The sequence below is a fragment of the Diaporthe batatas genome, assembly GCF_019321695.1.
Source record: "Diaporthe batatas strain CRI 302-4 chromosome Unknown Contig00003, whole genome shotgun sequence".
Lineage (NCBI taxonomy): Eukaryota > Fungi > Ascomycota > Sordariomycetes > Diaporthales > Diaporthaceae > Diaporthe > Diaporthe batatas.
Window position 1 is genome coordinate 5,123,659 of NW_025408550.1, and position 21,519 is coordinate 5,145,177.

Below are 21,519 nucleotides of genomic sequence, written 5' to 3' on the forward strand. Positions count from 1 at the left end.
CAGGTACATGAGCAGACAACGATCGCCATTGATGACAATGGCGGATGAGGGACAACCCTAGGATAGGGGTCCCAGGACGAGACACCCTGTTAACCGACAGCCGTCGGTCAGATGTCGGTCGTAATGGCGATGTAACTTGACGATGGACTATATTGGCGTTAAGGGTGCGAGTGTCCCTTGGAGCCTGAAGGCTGGTGTTCATCCTCTCGAATGACGACGGGCGTCTTGGCATGGGCGAGAAGGGGGCGCGGCGTGCTCTGCCCAAGTCCACGACACGGATTCGACTAGGGTGACTGAGGCACTGGGTGCTAGGCATCGTGTTTTGCCCACTGATTGCGTCAACTTGGGACAGTTTGATATCCGTCACCTCACCACGTGCAGCCTTGAAGGGGTGGGTGGAGTTCACTATTAGGCATGTGAGTCAGTAGGTCTAGTTTGATGAGTAAGGTAAGAAACAGGAAATCAAGGCAACAGAGAGAATAGACGGTCTTCGCGGGAAGAGAAATGGAAAAAGGATGCTTGGGTTTCAGCTCCGTCAGCACCTCCGCTGTTGCGTCAGCTGACCCGGTGCAGAGGGTATCGACAGGCTGGGAGGACAGCCGAACCAACGATACTTTCGCGCCTCAGAAAACTTAGGAAAGAAAGACAATTCCAATTATGAAGAAGAAAAAAAAGGCTGGCTTTTTGCTTGCCGGCAACGAGTGTCCTGGTCATGGTCCATCGGGCCGAGAGTTTTCAAAGGGTGTGTGACCTATTGTGACAACCTTGGACGGTGCGCAGACCACGCAGGCATTTGGGTAGGCAACCGGCCGCGTCTTGTGGAAGCCTAAAAAGAAGTTTCCCCTGAAGATGCTCCTCCAAACCGAATATGGATCCTCGTAGCAAATCGCCTCACAGCAGACCTTCAGGCCTGGCTTCTCCTAGCCCCGTCGAGGTGGACCTGTTCTCCTAAAACGGCCAAAGTGATACAAAGCTCGTGTGCGAATTTGCGCATTCGCGATCCTGTGCACAATCTTTTAGTCCAACTTGCCGCCCTCCCTGGTCGAATATCAGGGCGGTCACACCAAGTACTGGTGGTGGTTGAGGGGCAACCGCAGCAGAACCGCCTCGGACCTCAATTTGATGTCAGCCTATGGCGAGGCTGCACAACGCTCGATTTCACATCTTGGGCACTTTGGCAAGCCTTGCTTGCATCCGCCCGGGCCCAAGCGAACAGAGCACTCGCATGTTGCTGCAGTCTCGTGAGTCGCAGCCGACGTCCAGGGCTGCCATCAACACCATGAGGCACCGCCACTGCTGAGCCCCCTGACACCGCTTGAGGCCAGAGACCCCATCCGCATGGGAGGCTTGGTCGAGCTGAAACGCAAGCCAGTCGTTGCACCATATCTTCTGCGGCGTTGAGGATGGATGTGACAAGCTCGGGCCAGAATCCCGGAAGCAACTTGGAAGCCAGGAGCTTCGCAGGTCACGTGAGGCCGCAGACAAGACGTCTGTCTCATTGAGTATTGTAAGGGCACCCCATTCGATCTGATCCGAGGTCGAGGCTGTCTGGGTAAACAGAAAGGGTGGAAGGGGTGGCTATGGTGCCTGCTGCTGCTTCAGCTCGTGCATGTCACGACGCTCTGCGTCCCCCCCTTTGGGGACACATGCCCCCGTGCACCGCCGGCGCCAAAGACATCTCAGAATCGCTGGTTTGAACGGCTTGGTCTCGGGGCTGAATCCAACAGCGACCCGTATTTTCTTGGATGGCCTACGGGATTGTTGTCGGCGCCGGTTTGTCAGGATGGTTGATGACAGCGAGCCGGGTAACATTTGAAGGCTGCCTGAAGGGGGACGGCTGACGGCAACAGCGTTTCCCCTCTTTTTTTTTTCCGCTTTCGCGGCTAAACGTCGGACCTCAGCTCTATCTAATGCACACTCCTGGCTCAAGTTGCGCATCGTCACAAATACCTAGGTACCTACTATCCGGCAGATGTGACGCGGCTTTGTACTGAAGGCATTCCAAGTTTCCCCACAAAACCAACCGAGCACTGTCAAGATCATGGCGTCTCCGAATGATGTGGTGACCTATGCCTGCGAGGCTCCAGAAGATCGCGGCCTATGTGAATCACTCCAGGCTGCGATGGAGCTTCAGGTACTAAGTACTCACACCCACTCGTTGGTGCCGTGCCCGGCTCCTGACCGCCTGGCTGCCTGGCTGCCTGAGCGAAGACAAGTCAGGACGACACATAGATTTGTGCGGTTCGGCGGGGCCGATTCCTCGACCTCCATGCGCGGTACCTAGGTAATCATCGATTGCACTGGTCGCTGAGTGGCCAGGATCCGACTGCTGCGTCATCGGCTGCCCGCCGCTGCATCTGCTGCAGGTCGCGCCTTGGGTCTCGCCGTAAATGGAACAGGTCGCAGGCCGGGCACGGGGGTGTGGGGAGAAATACGGCTAATAGACGGCAGCCAGCGCGTCCCATCACCATGTGTTCACGTGCATTACTCTGCGCAACTCACTGTCCTCTCGCGTGAAGCAAGTCGATATTCCTCCCCTTGCTCTCAACATCTTCTCTCCAGTGCAATCCACTGTGACATGACATTATTTAGGTAAGAACTATCTGTAATACTAACCCGCATTAATAAAACTGGTCTAGGGTAACCGTCGGTCCTGAAGTCGCTACACAAGCCGCTCAACCCTTTCAAAGTGTCCTTCTTCCCACGAGTATTTGACGTGGTCGGCCCCCGGGCTGGTACTCGTTCGCCGTTGAGCCGACCGTAACTACGGTGCAAAGCCTTTTTTCACCGCAACTTTGCCTTACAGGCAGGGCTTTTCTTTTTGGGCAGATACTGAGGCAGTGCCATCACAGTTGCTGCCTCTGAGCTAGCTGTTCATTTCGTGTGACAGCATGTGAAGGACCCCCTTCAACGCCGTTGGGCCGTGCAGTTGCCTTACCACGGCTTGGCTGGCGAACATTTGAAGTCAAATCTGCGACTGCGTCCGTGCCGTTAGAGTACACTTGAAATTGTAAAATGCGAGGGTTGGCTGGAGCCGCCCATGCCATGGTGGTGGCTTAGACGTCTCAACTTCGCCCGTTTTTAATACAGAGAAGTCCCAGGCTGTTCGATGAGTATGATACAGTCCATGCCCTTCTGAGCTTTCACTTGTGTGTGCGGCTGGCGATCCCACTCAGCTGTCATTAATATCTCGAAGGCGCTGATTCTTATGGGTGCATGATTACAGATGTCCCACGGGGTAACAGAACAAAATACAAATTGCCAATCAGATCTGGCGGTATTGCTGCCTATTGAATGAGAAAGAACCAGATTTGATTTAACTTAACTACTTGTAGTCGTTCATTAACTGCCCCTTATACAATACAAGAGAAACGAGAAGTGATGAGAGAACAAGAAGAGAGAAAAAGACACAGGGCGTGTCCGATATTGATAATAAACAGCCCAGTGTTAAACGACAAGAGGAGGGTGAATAGCACTTGAGGCCACTGAAAAGGGTTTTGCGCATGAGCAACACGTGCTAGAGCACGAGGCCAGGGATGGCAAAACTCTGATATCAGAAAATACAGAGTTCCTGTGTTTCACACCGGCACCTTAAAAGCACTAGGTCAGGGTATTGCATGTAAGATGCCAAGATGCCAGTGACTTCGCAGGCACAGACTGACTTTGCAATCATCTCACACGGTCAGGGTATACGGTAGTGTGGTAGGCGACGCCTTGCAGCATTTAGTCAGCGGTTAGAACACAAAAGACAGTGAGTGATTCAGCCCCGTAATAAGACGAGACATGTGATCCCTTTTTCCTTTTTGTTTTCATTTTTTTTTTGGGGGGGGGGGGTGTCGAAAATGTGTCTGAAAACTGCTCACAATTGCTGCACCTTTGAACGCCACAATTGTAGCAGGCGACGTTGTTGAGTGAGTTGCCGGAATTGTTACAGTAGCACTATCGAAGAACAGTCAATAATACATCTCTCATAGGGCTTTAGAAACTCCCGAAGTCTTGTACTCACGCATGTCCAAAATGTCACGACCTCAGCTCGGGGGGTCGAAGAGTGGCCACCTTTGGAGGATCGGTGCTTGGAGGAGCTACCTGAGTGCTTGCCATTGTGTTTGTCATGCGGCATTTTGACTGTTTCTTCGGCTCGTCTGATGTATCCTTCGTGGATAGTGGAGAGTTACAAGATGGTGGTGCTGTCTGTTAATGATGCAGGTGTTTTTGACTGATCGTGAAAGAGTGCAATGGCAACGGGGGCTTTATACAATTTCGCAAGGCAGTGTCATAACAGTGACTACTCCAGTCACAGGCCCTTCGAAGTCCAACAGCCACCCTGTGAATGCCTTGTCGGCAGCATGAAAGGAATGAGAAATCGCAAACGCCCTGGACCGTTCGCCCTGCTGTCATAAGCAACCCCTGGGGAAGGAAGGACAACGCTCTCGACCGACATTTTGCGGGAACCCTGTGGGCCTTGCCCGAACCAATGATCAATTCCAGGTCAACAATACCAGACACAGCTCGTAAACTACCGAGCGAGAAAGAAGAGAGGCTTCCCGGGCCGGTACCCTGGAACAAGAAAAGGGTTCAAGAAGGTAGGGAGCCTTGGAAGAAAGGGCGGCGCCCCTTTCTTGCCCAACGCCCTTGCGATCTCACACCAAAGAGCAATCCTACCCATCGCTCCGGCGCCCTGGAAAGGCGTTAAGAAATAGTGACACGGACTTGAAAAATATGCCCTGAGGCGTTCAGATCGAATTGTAGGATTGGATAGCAATGACTGAATTTTGGGTAGAAGCAACACCGCCGGCATCGCCTGGGCCTAGAGGAGGTCACGAGGGTGAGGCGCAAGCAAGAGAAGGAGGCTCAAGTCCCCTTGCACATTCGCCTCAAATTCAGAGTGCACGTGCGTGTGTGTGACGCTTCGCCTGCATCAAAAGTGCACTTTCCAAGACCTGTTGCGTATGGAAGTGAACGCCGACGTTGCAACGGCTGTTCTTGGTGACAGCGAGACAGGTTCGACTCGAAATAAACTCGCTCAGACTCCCAGAGCGCTCACGATTATGGACATGATCGGTTTTGCGGTTCTTGGGCATGAGGCAATTCACACAGAAGAAGCTGCAAAATGCGACGAGAAATGCGATGCCGGTTGAGAGAAGCCTGGGTTGACAGGTTCGAAGGTAGATGAGTCGTACAAATGAAATCTATGCTGGTAATGAACGTAATTTAAGAAATCTCGCGGGGTGACCCGCTGACAATAAGGGATCTAAAGGACCATTAAGGACAAAAAGAAAGCAATTGACAATCCGCCAACGAAAAGATTGACCCTTCGCCCATCTTGCGCGACCACCAAATCCTGAGATCCGGCATTCAGGACACTTCACGGGAAGAAAACCATGTCAATTCTTCCGGGGTCTGATTTCTCGTCTTCCGAATGTTGATTAGCAATGTGACATCCAACTCCGGGACAATCCGCATACCTTGAGATGGGTTACCTGCCGGTGACGCTCTGCGCGTAGACCTGACAGTAATGACAACGGTGGCGGCCGCAATTGGTACAGGATGGAGTAGTTTCGTAGAGCAATGCTCCCATTCCACAGCCGCACTGGAATTTTCCATGAATTAGTCGCAAGCTGGGAAGTGCTTGTATTATCTGGAGGAGTCACTTACACAATCCCAAACTGTCACAGTGCGTCTTGCAGGGCGAGCAGGACGACGGTGGTTGGAAGAAGAAGAAGAAGAAGAAGAAGGCATCTTGCTCAGGTATATGAGAGTTGTCGGAGGGTTGAAACTTGGAAGAGTGGTAACTGAACGGGTAATTTAGTCGATGTTGGGAATGCTATCGAGCCCACTATCACTCATGAACCAAGAAGAAACAAAAGACTCTTTATAGTCTGTGGGAGGTCAGTATCACCTGTAGCCTCATCTGACGAGACAGCCTAGACAGTCCAAGGCACACTACCAAAGTCTCTGTCCTCCAAAGGGATCCATACCCAAGCCCCTTACCCCCACCTCCTGAAAGTCCCTCCCATGGCACAGGGCCACCGTTGAAGAAGGAGTTTGCCGGTGAACGGTACCAAGGCATCAACATCGAGCGAGTATATCTCGAGGTGGGGGAGTCAGCAACACCGTCCTGCAAGTCGCAAGACTTTACCAGCCCGGTACCGTCCTCTGAAGGTAAGCTGGTAGTGCCCGGGCTGGTTTCTAGAAGGGCCAAGTACCGGCACCTGGGATCCTTCCATGTGTGTCCCTGCCACCCTTTCTAGCAGGTCCGTTACAAGGGACCGTCAAAAGCCGCAGCAAGACCCACTCAAGGTTGTCCGGAAAACAAAATATAGATGCCTGAACCGTAGACAAACAGCCCTCAAGGGCGTAGAATAGTGCCTCCTCATCCGATCGACATGGTGTGCTGTGTGAGTGCTTGGGGGCGGCCGTTGTTTGATTCAATTGATGGGATGGGATGGGATGGGATGGGGAGGGATTAACTAAGCTCAGCCCCCACATTTTCTGGATGGAAGAAACAACGAGGCGATGGCTATTATTCATCCTTGTTCGCACAAAGATGCCTGAGTGTTCCGGCGTCTGGGTTGGTGAGGCCGGGACCGACGGGCTAACCCAGAGCCTTGAAGCCGTAGGATTCCAGATGCTGACGAACGCACTTGAACGGTCCAGCCTCACCATCATTGGCATATCAGTGTGTAAGTCGAGACTGGCGAACCAAGGCGCACATCACGGCCACCTCTGCCTTCTCTATCGCCATGGCGGTCCATGGCGGTGCACACTAGTTGAATGCTGCGGCGGGAGCACAGGATGCCTGGCAGTTGTCGTCATTGGGGCGGCCCTGTCAAATCACCAGATAGGTACTCGCCGTCTTTGGCGGAAGCCATCACTCCATCGTCAGGGAAGGCCGTGAGCAGCCAAGGCCTCGAATATGGGCTGCCGAGGTCTGTGGCGTGGAGAGACTTTTGCATCCTGCTAGTTGAAGTGCCGCCAGAGTGATTTTGAAGTCCGCCTCGGCAGCATCGAGATTCTGTGTCGTGCCACCCCCAAATGCTGGCACCGTTGATACGAGCAAACGGCAACGACTGACGGCCCGTCCCAGAGGCCTGGCTCAACCACTCGGTGCCGCCCTTTCACTCCCGACCGAAAAATGCGAGCATTTGCTCTTAACAGACATGTTCTTGATTAGGAAATCGGTCGCTGACGTTCCCACTGGCTGAAATAAACAGAAGAAAGGTGTACTACAAAAATATAACAAGCGTTACCCCTCCGCGGCAAGTCATCCCTCGAAAGATGAAACTGGCCCCATCTGGGTGCGATCTGTGCCTAATTATAAGAGCTTGATCGTGAGAAGAGTGTGCCTGAAGGTTTGGTGCTCCGATGGCCCCCAAACCACACGAGTTGCAGCGCCTGGGTCAGCTACTCAGCTCTTCAGCTGGTTCAGCTCCAGCCCTACCGGGCTGGCTGACCCGGGTCGACCTCGGCAACATTTGGACCTCGACGACAGCAGCCTGTCCGAATTTGGATTGCGCAAGGGGCCGAGCTAGCCCAAGAGAGGCTGTCCTGGCTGTGCACCTGTTGCAGCTCTTGCCGCAAGCAAAAATGTGGACGAAGCTTTGCCTGGGGGTGGGTGGAGGGAAGATGCTGCTGCAGCACGCCAAACGACAAGACCAAGGGACGGGGAGAGGAAGAGAAGTGCGTGGCAGTCTACGCCGCCCGTGGATCTCCCGTGCTACTCATCATGACCTGAAAGGAGAAATGGAAGAAGACTCGGGGCCTTTCCCCTACACTGTGAGCCGCTCGACCGCGTGATGTGGTTGACCCCTAGAGGGCATGTAGACCAGTACGCCTGAGTCGGCAAGCACAAAAGCACGAGGAATAGTGGACTGAGGAAAGAGATGTGTCTTCGAGGGCACTGCGGAAGACTTGGAGCAGATATACATCGACTGCAGCTACGCAAACCAGTCGAGGTCAGCGTGGAGATTATTGTTTGTCCTTGGTGGGCGGAAGCTGAAGGACAGAGAACGTCGTGACTGCATCCCCGACAAGGCGAGTTGCAAGTCGTCGGTCGACTGGGTCGGCGTTGAATCGATGCCAGACAGCGTGGCCTGCCCACAGCGTGCAGCTGGCTCTATTGTGAGGGTCCGTCTCCATTAATAGGTAGGTAGTGAGTGGAAACAGTGGCGAGCTGTCGCGCGCCAACATGGCGGGCGGTTGGATAGACAATCCAGGGCCAGCAGCCAGGCAGTCAGGCAGTTCATCACCAATCCCTCTAGCGCCCGCCCAATTTCGAGCGGGGCTTCCAAACCAACCAAGCCAACCAGGCGGCCTTTCCCTTCTTGCCCAAGCCCCCACGTCATCGCTGTCCATCGCGTGCCTGGATACCAGGGTACGGACGCCATCTCCTCGAGCTATTTGCTACCGCGAGCCAAAACTTGGATCAACTTGTTCTTGTTATTCCAGGACCATTCTTTGTCTGCGGTGCGGTGTTGTTATATCTTTCAATCGCTCCCGCACTTGATCGACTTAATCACCATCAGTCACCCACAAGCAGACGTCTCCGAACAAATCATCCTCTCGGCCCAGCACATAGGAGGCGGCGAGGTACTTAGCAGTAGCCCACAGAATCGCTGCATCTTCCATCTTGTCGCGTATAGCACGAGCCTAGACCCCATCAAGAGACACCGAAGCGGCAGACAAGAGACGCAGGCAAAAGACGGAGGCAAAAGGCTCAGACAACGTCGCGCAATACAACAAACATTTTAACCAGGAAAAGCTTGGCAAATAAGCGTCAAGATGGGCCTGATCTCAGCAGGCCTCGCCTACCTCGTCTTCTCCGCAATCCACATCGTCCAGTTCGCACTCGCCATCACCGTCTGCGCCCTCTATGGAATCGACTTGAGCCGGGCGAGCAAGGCAGGCGTAGACGCCGACAGCAAATGGGTCTACGCCGAAGTGGTCGGTGCCTTGTCCGCCGTCACCGCCCTGTTGTATCTGGTACCCTTCATCCTGCGCTTCTGGCTTGTCTGGGCCTGGAACCTGGTCCTGTTCATCCTATGGATTGCTCTCTTTGGGGTCTTTGGCAAGATGTACATCAACGAGGACGCTGAGGGCGACAAGGGTGTGCAGCGCATGAAGAACGCTGTTTGGGTCGACCTCGCCAACGCCATTCTGTGGTTCCTCACCTTTGTCGGTGCTGCTGCATACTGGTTCAGCCACCGTGAGAGGCACAGCCGCTTCACCGGCCGCGCCAGGGTTTAGGTGACTGACAAGTCCCGTGCCCTGCCCTGGTCATGCAGCAAGAACGAAGAGCGCAATCATAACGTCGAGGCGAACCCGTTCGGTACGCCGCCGCCCGCCGGGCAGGCCGAGAGCTTGGATAGTGCGGTACGCTGCCGCAGGAGGGCCGGCGAGCTGGAGAGGGAGGAGGGGGTGATTGGTGCGAATCGAGCGTGATTGACCTGTTCTTGGTTCAGTTCTTGTACAAGTGAATCTTGGGTTTTTGGGTTCTAGTAGGCATGTTGCAAACGACAGGCGCGCTGCTCCACGATTGATACCACGCCCTCGGTCTGAGGGATCAGCGTTTGATTTCTTCTCTCTGCAAAGATATCCAGATACCACCAACCGCAACTAATACTTGAATTTTTGTTCCAACATCAGAGGTCCCAAACTGAGTGTGATCGGAAGACTTGATGATGGCGCCGTTCTCAAGATCTCCTGTCTCGCAGGGCACATAATCTCGCCTGAACAAGGCAACATTCCCTTAGCAATCATGTGCGACAGCCGCCTCCTCTTGGCCGTCCGTCAGATCGAAGCTTGTGAAAAGATCATCGTCGAATTTTCCCCCCTCGCCAAAAAAATCTGTTGATCGACACGACCTTCGACGGAGACGCAGCTTCCCGTCGAGTCCCAGGCCAAGTTTTCCGTGTGGTTGGGCAAGGGTCACGGCTGTCTACACGTCCCACTCATCTACCGGAAGATGAAAGAAGATCTTTACCCACACGGCCAACAGGCAGAACAACAACTTCTGCCCATATATTCCCCGAGATCTTCGAAAACTTTCGCCCAACACTGGGCCGCCAGAACTACCACTCATTGCGGGCACCTGTCAAGGGGCCTGCTAGCCTGCTAGCCTGCTAGCCAGCCTAGCTCGGCAAATCGCACTGACGTCACCGTACAGATTAATCCCGTGCAACGCCGCCCAAAGCTTTGCCAGGCTCCTCTTTCACGCCGCCCAACTGCCAATTCGCTCAAGATTTTACGACAAACACCTGGGGAGGCAGGGAGGGAGGAGTATGGTCCAAGCCCCCACAGGTTTGTGACGGAGCCCCTGGCCTGCACTGGTTACGTTGTATCGTGTTTCCACGATGGGATAAGTGCTCGGCACTTGACGCGCACTTCTCTGTTGAGGTCGCGAGACACGGCTGGGACACGTCTGGGACACCCCGGAAGCAGTCACCTACGATTTGGTTGGGCGGAAATAGCGATCCGAGACATAAATTCCTGCCGTATGGACAAAACAATATCAAGCAAGGTAAAGAGAAAGATATCGGCCAGAAACTGGAAAAGCGGGATGCCTACCGTGTACTCCATACTCCTCAACTCTACGGCGATCGACCATTCCACGCGTCGCTAAGCCATCACACAATCGGCAGCCTGGCAGCCTAACCTCATAACAAAAATAACCCCAGCGCATGGCGCGGCCGGGCACCGGGGATAACACTGGGCCCGCAGGGCTCGTTTCTTCTTGTTGTTCTGGGGCTGCGACGACCGCCGACGGGCGGCTGGTTGGCCAGCGGCAGGGCGGCAGGGCGACAGGGCGGCCGTACTTTCTCCACCCGTGGTGGACTGCCCGCATAACCGGTCGGTCGGTCGGTCGATCGGTTGGTCGGTCGGTCGATATCCTAGGCGCCCTGCTTTTCTCTTTTGTCATCGGGGGCTGTGTGGCCTCCCTTTCCATTCCAGGAGACTGTCACCTCGACGGCAGCGTGTCTTGGATCCTTTCCTGATTCTTTAACACTGGCTGTCCCGTGCCCTACACACCGCAGTTTTTATGGGCACATTTGGCTATTTGGGCGGGCAAGAGGGCGGGAGGGTGCGGTGTCTTGAAGTGGGCTTTGGTTGGTGACGCCGGAGCCACAGGGCGGCAGGGCGGCCGTTCCCCAAAGAGCAACCCGTGGAGCTGATATGAGATTCCTAGGTACCTAGGTACCTAGGTATCTAGGTAGTGAGGGATCGGCCTGCTGGGCGTCCCGCTAGTAATCGACAATCATGCTATCCCTTGACCCTCCAGGGTCCTCCTACCTGGTACCTAGCCGCGGGTGCGTGCTCCATCGCCCCTGCTAGTCTCGCCTGTGTGTCTAGGTTCGGCTCCGGTGCCAAGAGAATCCTTGTAAGCACCAGGAAGGCTGCTGTCAGTCCAGCACTCAGGGACCTCTTGCCAGAGGCCATTGTGGGACTTTCCTGGCCGCTTGTCAGGGCCGAGGTTGGGATGGCCCTCTCGAACAACCAGCCTCTTCATCGGCCTTCTGGAAGATTTCAGGCGTAGTCAGGAAGGGGGGTCGGTCGTTGTTGGCCAGGTCTGGTTGTTTCAACTTCCGACGAGCGATGATGGAAATGTGACGCGCTGATCTCTTTCTGAGGGCTCTTGTCGCTCATCTTACTATTCTGGTAAAGATGTGCTGCCCATTAGCGCGGGAGGTTGAAAGAGAGAGGCACACTGGCACAGAGGGCCAGAAGGGTGTGGTCTCACTGGGTCTTCTCGATAATGTTTCTTTCAGCCTCCCATCATGGCTTCCCCGACTCAGTCTGATGACAAGCTTCAACAGTGCGGATGGTCCGCGGGCGAATGAATGCAGGACTGCTTCGTTGTCTGCGGCGAATATGTTTCGGGCTGCTGGCGCACGTTGAGGGCCAGAGGGGGCGGTAGGCTGCCCCAAATGGTACGCCTGCATTGCATTCTGCGGTCCGCGGTAGCGTTGTGATCTCCCCGTCTCCTCTGTCTTCTGTCAAGGAGGGGGGGTCGATCGTTGATTGTTGTATCTGCCCATTTTGCTGCTGGTGACGGTCTCTCTGGTCCGAGTGAAGGTCTTGAGCAAGGGCAATGTTGGTTTTAAACACCAGACGCCGTCTCTCCTCTGATGGCCGAGATAAGCGTGGAGGAGGCCCCACTGTTCTCGCAACATGGTCAGATGTGTTTTGAAGCTCTCCCCATCGTCTTAGTCAGGCACAGAGGCATCTGTATATCCCTCACCTTTAGTCCACCGTTGCTAGGCCTGGTCGCCGCAGCTTCGGATCCGGCAGGCTGCTCAAGTAGCCCGGCACTATAGTGTGGTGTCTCGTTACCTCGATACCTACCTTCGTACGGAGTACTTCCATGGGGTACTTCCACGGAGTACTTCCACGGAGTACTTCCCTAGGTTTTCAGTGTGCAAGGACGACCCACCGCGCCATTGGAAAGGAGGGGATGAGCGGCGGCCGGTACGTACCTCCCATCCATCCACATCTACTGTGTACTATGTAGCAGAGGGCGACTTCTCTTTTAGTCGACCTGCCCAGCTTTCCACCCGCAGCATTCATTACCCACACCAAAGGCGCCGTGTTGGTACAAGTACTGAGTCAGTCCAAGGCTGCATGCACCTTTCCCTCGACGCCCCATGCGAATCAAAACACACAACCGCAACGAAACCAGCGACAACCACAGCAACAACCAGCGACAACCAGCACTCCAGCAAGAGGAGATATCCACAGCAGGTTCAGAATCTTCCGATACACGGCTCATACTCACGGGACCTTTTGCGGATGATAACTGGGCCTGGGTCACAGCGGGCCGAATCGAAGATCCATCTCCTTTGAACCACCCGCGCATCCGCCTGTCTGTCTTTGGTGTGCCCAAAGGCTGCAGTGAAGACTCAGAAGACCCAGGAGGCAAGGAGAGTAGGACCACCAAGACAACACCTCGACCATCGCAACGCGCCTCGGTTGCCCGCACTATCTCGTGCATTCCAACATACGGGCCAGTTGGCCATCACACCTGGGCTCCCAACCCACTCCACCATCGAGTCTGGCTTGTGGGGGATGAACATCAGTCGTCTGTCGGTTTTGCCCATCAGGAATCGACGCCGTGACGCTCATCAGGCGGCTCCCAGAAAGGCTCGGCCGGACTGTGACACCTGTTCCAATTAAAGAGCCCCGGTTGCTGAAGCTCCGCTCCATCCTGCGTGCTGAGCAAGTTGTCTTTGTTGTCGCCGCTGGGGCATTCCTCGTTGTCGTCTGCAACTTCTCTGCGCTGCGGTGGCGAAGCAGCCCACAAAGCGAGGGCGATCGCCAGAGCTGTCGTCCGGTCAGCAAGCTTGCAATTTCGACGACGCCGATATTCGTGGTCTTTCGTCCACAGCCGGTCTTCTGTGACCCCGGCCAGACCAATGGTCGATTGGCCCAGCGGTTTTCGGAACACCGCCGACGTTGATAGCGGCTGAAGCTTAAATTGAGCTCCACACTGGCGCACACTGTCAGTCACCCTCTGCTACCGTGGGATCGTGGCAGGTCGGCACGTGCAGCTTGTGCAACACGACAGGATCCCCGGAATCTTGAACAAACTCTATTCCAGTCCCTTCTCCGGCCTTGCTCTTCCGGCGCATTGATCAGATCGCCCTGCAATCGGGCGAGATCGAAATCAGGGCAGATCGAGATAGGCTAACTCGGTTCAACTTCTTGCAGCGCTCAGAACTCTATCGGGGAATCGGAGCAGCCAGTCTGCCGCGTTTGGACGAGGGCGACGGAACCGTTTCCACGGACTTCTTTGGAAGCCACAGCAGAGATAAACGTCCTTTGCCACAATGTCGGACATAGACCAGGCTGGCCGCACACCGGCCATGAAGCCGTTTTCCTACACGGCTCATGCGGCCCAAGAACAGAGACCACGCGGACGAGCCGGCTCGAATTCGTCTGCGTCCTCCGCCACAACGACTGCCAGCACCAAAAGCCACGACCAGTTTGTCTTCTCACCACACCAGACCCCTGCGTCTGAAAAGGAGCCCTTTTTCTCGCATCAAGAGTTCTCGAGCCTAAATAACCCCCGAACACAAAGTAAGTGCGAAATTCAATTCCTGCATCGGGTCGTCAGATCAAACATGACGACCGAAGAGGGTTGCTTTGGCGTGCTGCTCGGAAGTATTGCCGCGGCCGCCATGACAAGCGCCATCACCAGGATGCTGCCGAGTGGTAGCATCGAGGATCATTACTCATTAGTCCTGCTGGCTTTTTTGGACAACGGCCGAAGAGTGGGACTCGCGCCAACCATCTTGTATGATGCATGGTAGCGGCACGGCGGGTCGGGCGCTCTGGCAAGTTTCACTTCCATGGTGCGGTCGCACGCGTGCCACCGGCATCACATGAAGATCACCACCACCACACCACGCCAGTCCAGTCAGGGTCCTCGAAACATTCCGCCACGTCTTCGTCACATACACCACACAGGACAGCGGCGATTCAGGGCAGCGCCCTCGTGGACCCCACACGCGGGTTTTGGGGCCACCCTGACATGCCTGGGAGAGCGCCATTCCCGCCGGGGGGTTATCGCGGGAGGCCGGTCCCGCACTGCTCCCGTGGCAGGACAGGGGATCGTGGCCTTGAGCGGCAAGGGCGTCAGCAACAACGGCCACTGCATTGCGGCCCATGCGGTCCAACCGGCAAGCGTCCTGCAGGACGTCATCACACAAAGTCCGCCCAGCGATGCCCACATTCACGCCATCCGATGACCAAAATCCTTCATGCATTTCCTCGACTTAGACCAAGCCCTTCATGCACCTGCACACATAATACCAATTGGCTGACCACGCCTTTTCTTTCTTCTTTATGCAGGCGTTCCCTCGCAAACACACGACACACCTACTTCGCATCTCTCCTCTGAACCAACACATTCCGCCACCTCTCGCAGCCGACCTATCGTGATCGAACTGCCATCGTCCTTACCGAAAAGGCCCAAAACAGGCTCTGCCTACACACCAATCCCGCCGCTCTCTGCTCGCGGTGACATCTCAGGGTATGTTCTCCACCCCGACCCATCCCCCACCTGCGGCTCCACGAGTCGTTGAGGAGGCGTGGGCAGGCGGCACGGGACGACAATGAGGGGTTGACACTGACGATCACTTTTACGTGCAGCGGCTACTTTCCATTCCACGAAGATCCCGAAGACCGCATCCACAGACCGCATCCATTCCACACCGCTGAAAAAGAAGCGCGACGGGCTTGCGACATTGAGAGCAGCGCCAGAAGCATTGAAAGCACTAACAGTACCCATCCCTCGTCTGCAGGACGTCGTCCTCCCCCAGGACCGACTCCAATTTCCGCACCACCTCGGCATTTCCCAATGCTGCAAGCTGCAGAGATGCCTTCGTCTCGCGGTCACACGCCTGTCACTTCCTACGTGCCAAGCGGCCTGCACGAGACACCTCTCCCCGTCGGCAAATACTATCCCTCGAACTACGAACAACGACAAAAACAGAGCCATCACTCGTCGTCAAGTAGCACGCGACGGCCCTCCGCCATCGGCCCCTCGTCTGTCAAGTCCGATACTGTCGTGCCGCAAATCAACAGGGCAGACCCGCGCGGACGTCCCGACTCTGAGGCCAAGATGCGATTACTACAATACCAACGCGACATGATCACACAAGCCCAGCTTGCCAAACAACGGCTGGAGGATGGGGGCTCATCCATAAGTCCGGGAACGGCGGGCCACCAAAGCGCGAGGTTGCTGAAAACTGGCTCGACACGGGGGCCCATATCACCAAGGCTACAGCCGCTGGGCAGCCCCGGACCAGTGACGCCCTTAGCTTTAGAGGGCGCTGATGGTTACCTTTCAGCTCGAAGTCGAGTCAGCCCTCGGGACAGGCCGAGACCAGTTCTAAGCCCAGATGCTGGACGAGAGAACCACGCTGTCGCGCGAGCGATGAAGGCCCGCGGCGAGAGAAGACGGAGGGAGGGCCGATGCTCACCAGCCGTCGAGGCGGGCGGCTTCGGATTCTAACGCACCCCGCGTGACAGTTGGGATTTCAGCGAGTCCTTCATTTGTCCTTCACCTCTACTGACAGCATCGCGGCATGGCCGGGCCTAACCGGCTAAGATGTTTCTTCGCGAACGTTACCAGTCACTCCACTCTTCAAGCACAACGCAAAGAGACGTTCCGCTCAGCCATCAAACTTTTGGTGTGACGCGCGACATCTCGTACACAGCTTGACAGTCAGCCGTGCCAACCGGCTATTGGATGGCGACAGGCTGGCACCTTATGTTCTCCAGCCAGCATGACTATTTGATATTTGATACCCTCAGCGCTTGGTACCCAGGATAGACAGCATTCTTTACACATATTCACTCCAAGCAACGCGAGTGGTCTTGTTTGATAGATTGCATGGGTCGGGAGCTCTTTTTATTACATTTTTGGACGCTTGTGGACAAGCACTGTGGGAACGTTTCAGTTCCTGATGCTAGCTTAAGTGTCATTCGCTAGGCGGAAGCGAGATGTGAATGGGAGGGTTTTGTTGAAAAGTAAGCGGCCAACATGATTCTTGAAAGCGGGGCGGTCCGTTGGCAGAGTACTCAGGTAGAATTATAAAGAGTTCTTGCCCCATCATAACGATGTCATTGTTTGATGGGGCTATATAAACAAAACCAAGACATTGATAGGGATGCCACGTGTCACGGGAGTGACCGCTACACTATAGCCACCCTGTGTTCCTACCAAACGGTACAGAATTACCGAACGTCCTGTGATTCAGAGTGTAGTCTATATGGTCGTGCCGTTACACCACGAGATGACTCATTTTAATGATTTTCCATCCCCATCTAGTAATTCAACATGCTGATATTAGAAATATACGTCCGAGGCTTGAGTGCTTACCACCGTATGAAGGCGCCATGTATGTCCTCGGACGTATACGGAATAGAAGCGAAACCACACACATGGCGCCTTTATATGGTGGTAAGCACTTAAGACCTAGTGCTTGACTAGGGACAAGTGTATTAGTTTAATTAAGCTGCTTCTCATAAACGGTTTCTGCCCCGTAACCAAGACTGCACGCCACGACCTGCTAGAACCCCTAAATAGAGGCTTTTTAAACCGTGGGGGCTCGAACCCACGACCTAGGAATTGGTTATTGTGGTCTTTTGGCCGAGCGGTCCTTTGCGCCAGCAGTCAGGGGGTCCTACCGTCTCAGCTACGGTAGTGATTGTTGACGGCTGCGAGGAAATCTTAACCGACTCGCGAGTACCAGATAGGCCATTCTAGCAACTTCAGATGATGCTTTCAAAGCCTGTCGAGAGGTGATATAGAGACTTTTTGATGTTATGATGTGAACGGTACTACCTAGGTACCTAGGTAGTACCGACTTAGAAACTCAGGATTGGAAGATTGCTGCACTGAATAAGTGAGACAACTTATATCAACCCAGCAACTATATAAGGGCATGACTGGAAGAGTCAGATTAGCTCTAGTGACCGTCGAATTCCATATCTTCCGAGTTCTCCTGGCTCCAACCCATCGTCATTGTAGCCCATAGATCGTGAAAAACCACGGGCTGTGCAGAGTGGGAGCCCTGCCCCGGTGCACCAGCCAGGCCAGAGCCCATGAGCGAGGTATACACAATGCTCGAAGGATCCAGGAATGTATCGTCCCATGTTTGTATGAAGGGATCAAGACTGCCATCGAACATGGGGCACTTGCGAATACCAGAATCAGTATCGGGAGGCACAGGGTGAGGCGGATATGCAAGGGCGGCTTTCTCCAAAGCCGCAAGACGCTTGTCGTACTTCCGCTTGACGACACCTAATACGACCTTGCTCGCTGACAGCACGTCCGTGCCGGAGCACGACTTGCTCGAAGCTGGTGTCAAATTGGCATCATCGCTGCCGTCCTCAGTAAACTTCTCGAGGAACAGCCCAAGGCCGACTACCTCACGAGCTGCAGTGTGGTCCCAGGCGGGGCATTCATTCGGTAGGGGGAATGATAATTTTAGTCCGAGAATGATCAAACCGACGAAGTGTCCCCAATCCATCGCTGAGAAGCTGGCAAACTCTGAGGCCGGTAGAGATGAAACATAGTCGTACCAGACGCGTAAGGATTGAGCGCAGCCCCAAAGCCGACTTGGCTCGATAAGTGTGTCCTGTGATAATTGTGCTTGTTTTTGCGCGTTGTGATCTGGGAATCTCAGAAGTGTGTAGCCATGCAGAAGTATTTCGGTGAAGAGGGTGGCAATATAGACGACGGCTAGTTGGGACGTCAGCTTTTGCATACCCCGTCTGCGCCTTGACTTCTGGTTTCGGCTTGTGACTTACGCTTAGAAGAAACGTCGGGAGACATACGGCCTCTCCACTCTTGCAGCTGGGCCTCCATTCCTTTCACCATCAGCAATACATGCTGTGGTTCATGCGACACCTGTCCGCGTTTCCTGGTGAGTGACGCAGTCTGTTCGATGATATTGCCGAGCCGGGCGAGCCAGGCGAGGCATTGGTCGGCTTGACCACCACCCGACATTTCTAGTATATCACAGCAGGTTGACGTCCACTGTTCGAACGGCAATGAGTTTTTCCTGGTCCAGATGGACGCCATACTGGCGACAAGATAATAGCAGGATATGTAGGCTCGTATACCATCCATGGACTTCTCCTCGGCCACAAAATCGGCGCGGTCGAAGTTATCGGGCGCTCGATCGAGTTCGAGGTCGTGAACAATGTCGGCTGCCATGCGAATGTACTGGGTGGCCTGCTTCTGTTTTGGTCTCAAATGGAATGGATACCTTGCGTTGTGTCAGAGGGTGGTACTCACGGGGCTGTTCATCGTTTCAGACACTCAGGTTCAGCTCAAGGTACTCACCATGCGCAATAGATTTGCAGCCCAGCGAGCAACTCAAGGCTCCTCTCGCCACCACTGACAAACTTCAAGCCTAAAACTTTGCGGAATTCCTCGTCATAGAGACTATGGCCTTGCATATTTCTACCCCCACTGGCGGCCGCGAGTATAGCAAGGAGCACGAATGGCTTGTCTTTGGACAACGATTGGACAGTGGCATCTATCGGGAGTCTAATCACTGGGAAGTAAGGCAACATGCCGTTCCGAAATGATTCTAAGAGGGAAGTGGCGGATTCGAGGTTGAATCTGGGCTGGATACTGCTGACGCCATGGACAGAGCGTGAGCTGACCGATGGTGTCGACGCTGAGAAGGGAGCTGTGCCACTGACTGACGAGGATCCTTGGCCAGTGAGGGCGTCGTTGTCTCCGTCAAGGTCGTCCGGATCCGGGACAAGGTCCTCAAGGAAGGCGTCATGAGCATCCCGAAGGGCGTCAAACCCCTCCGAGGGCTCCAGATCGGTATCGTTGTCGCCCAGCAGTGGAACATCTATGGTGAACGTCTTGGACGGGGCTGACGGGGGTGGTGTTGTTCTGCTAGCAATGGGGCGACTTCTCTCGGAAAGCGACATGATCAGCACCTTGGGTCACTTGGCCAACGGATAGATAGTTGATAAGCTCACAGCTTGTCCCGCCTCCTTCTCTTCCGCGGGCCTGTCTTGAACACACATTCGCGCTTTGAGACAGAACAGCTGGTGGAAGCATGGGTTGGTCAGCGAGCTTGCGATACTCCAAGTGAGAAGACCAGAGGTCCCCTTACCGTCTGCAGATGCCTGTTGTGTCTCCTGAGGTACATTTCACCTTGGCGGCACGGCAGGCCTCGCAGGCGTAGGGAATCCGGGGCTTTGTCGCATATGGCTGCGTGGTATCATCATCCATAGTGAGCGATTGGGGTTGTGATGGGCAATGGTCACTGTCTTGAGAGAGAGGACGACTGGCCCAAGGTCGGGCGCCATGTAAGCTGGGTGGAGGGACAAAGGGAAGCTTGGCGGAGCCGGGCGTCAGGAGTCTAGGTCCGACCCGGTCATAAGCCCCGACCTCGTTCGGAGGATTCTGCATGTACTCCGTACTGTAATAAGACAATCCACACAATACCTATTCCCAGCTCCTTCCATTGGCTTCCATCCCTGTCAAGATTATCCGCCTCGCTGCTGTATTGGACCATGACACTATACAGTTCCGCTTCCAAGCTTGTCTTTGAATTCGCGTTGCTACGATCGTACTGTGCCAGCCCCTTGCCCCTCCAGGACTGATACCTAAAACTAAAACCCCCGGCCACTAATCTTCTCATTAGCGACCTGTGACGTACCGAACTGCGGCATTTTGTATGTTATTGGCAAGGCCTTTGCCACCTTCCACCGCCGCCTGTGTTATATCGAAGTTCTGGGTCTTCACTATGACAACATAGCCGTCGCTTGTCATCAGCGCATAGATTGCTTTATTCATCTTCTTGGTCTATCCGGGCTTGTCAGTTTAGAACTCTGATGGACTCGTACACGCGGAACAGGCAAAAGCAGAAAGCAGGGCTGCTGTATCTCATCGGATAGGCTCAGAAATAGACATTAGACCTACTTCTGGGTTGCGTATTTCACCGCTCATGCAGACTGCGCCCTTCATGTGATCTGCCTGAGACTTGCATTCTTCGGGTTTCAGCCGATAAATCTGCCCCATAAAGTAGAAAGAGTTTGCAGCTGTTGAATGTCTTTTAATTTGGTCCAGTAATCTTCCGATGACATTGATCTCGGTCTCGTCAAACCGTGACTTCTGTCCGTTTTGTGCTTTGCTTGACTGGTTGCAGCAGCCGGCCCAGCCGTTAGTGACCGGTCGGTCTTGCGGAGGGAAGGATTTGTACTTGAGTAGGAAGAAAGGATGGGCACAAACCAATGCTGACCGAGGCCACAACACAAAAACTTCGGTGACGGCCCCCCTGCTCCTCTTGACCTTCCCGGCGACGACTGCTTCCGCGGGATGATGCGAATCCAGAAAACTTTAGAAAGCACAACAAAGAAAGTATGTCAGTCTATGTTTTTGTCACTCGGATGAGGGTGGGTCGGCGCTCACTCGCGGGCCTTGACTGTAGAACTGGTAAGTATGGGCATACAACACCGAACAAACTAAACCGTAAGTAAAACAAAGCAACTGACCCTGGATATTATTTGTTGCGCTCTTACGTTCATTGCTAGGGGTAGCCATCTCTGCTGAAGAGCTCTGTTGAGCCAGATTGGAGCGCAATATATTCACGTTGGCCGAACCGCGAGGTTGTTCGGGCACCACTGTGGTGAATGGTGGGTTCAATGTTTAAATTCGAATGGCGATTTTGTAGTCGGAGCCTTGGAAATATCAAATCCTCCAAACAGACGACGATTTAGGTAGGACCTCTTGTTTTAAAGTAGTTGGGGACATGCGGGTGGTCTACCGAGGTGGTCATCTTGTCCCGGGAGTGGGCTGCAAGTGGGCGGGGGCCCCAGGGGGAGGGGGGGGGGTCGCAGGAATATGGCCGTTCCGATCGCGGAAAATGCTCAGCTGTATCAATTTCTGGAACGACGCGAACAATTGTGCGGCTGATTGTGGCGGCGAATACTGGCCGCCTGGGTCCTTTTGTCGGTGGCCGCTCAACCTAGTGAGGCAGGCTG

General features: G+C 54.5%; 3 protein-coding genes across 3 annotated transcripts; 2 read left to right on the forward strand and 1 right to left on the reverse strand.

Annotated features, from left to right (window-relative positions):
* Nucleotides 1–8,278: 8,278 nt before the first annotated feature.
* KVR01_003336 (uncharacterized protein) lies at nt 8,279–10,215 on the forward strand. The gene has a single exon (XM_044786123.1). The coding sequence runs from the start codon at nt 8,782–8,784 to the stop codon at nt 9,244–9,246; it is 465 nt and encodes a 154-aa protein (XP_044648351.1). The 5' UTR covers nt 8,279–8,781; the 3' UTR covers nt 9,247–10,215.
* A 2,356-nt stretch (nt 10,216–12,571) lies between these two features.
* Nucleotides 12,572–16,670, forward strand: KVR01_002340 (uncharacterized protein). The gene is made up of 3 exons (XM_044789486.1): nt 12,572–14,073; nt 14,848–15,028; nt 15,148–16,670. The coding sequence occupies exons 1-3, from the start codon at nt 13,824–13,826 to the stop codon at nt 16,010–16,012; spliced, it is 1,296 nt and encodes a 431-aa protein (XP_044647355.1). The 5' UTR covers nt 12,572–13,823; the 3' UTR covers nt 16,013–16,670.
* Nucleotides 16,671–17,341: 671 nt separating this feature from the next.
* Nucleotides 17,342–19,945, reverse strand: KVR01_003629 (uncharacterized protein; the record flags this gene model as incomplete). The annotated part of the gene is made up of 5 exons (XM_044790285.1): nt 17,342–18,247; nt 18,316–18,776; nt 18,854–19,438; nt 19,510–19,578; nt 19,647–19,945. 5 exons carry the CDS (start codon nt 19,943–19,945, stop codon nt 17,472–17,474), a joined length of 2,190 nt encoding a protein of 729 aa, XP_044648644.1. The 3' UTR covers nt 17,342–17,471.
* Between the last annotated feature and the right edge of the window lie 1,574 nt (nt 19,946–21,519).

Bases quoted from the DNA above. Each gene is read 5' to 3' on its own strand.
- KVR01_003336 (XM_044786123.1), top strand. From the start codon at position 8,782: ATGGGCCTGATCTCAGCAGGCCTCGCCTACCTCGTCTTCTCCGCAATC.
- KVR01_002340 (XM_044789486.1), top strand. From the start codon at position 13,824: ATGTCGGACATAGACCAGGCTGGCCGCACACCGGCCATGAAGCCGTTT. The intron at 14,074-14,847 runs GTAAGTGCGAAA...TTCTTTATGCAG, and splicing joins AAATAACCCCCGAACACAAA to GCGTTCCCTCGCAAACACAC. The intron at 15,029-15,147 runs GTATGTTCTCCA...TTTTACGTGCAG, and splicing joins GCTCGCGGTGACATCTCAGG to CGGCTACTTTCCATTCCACG.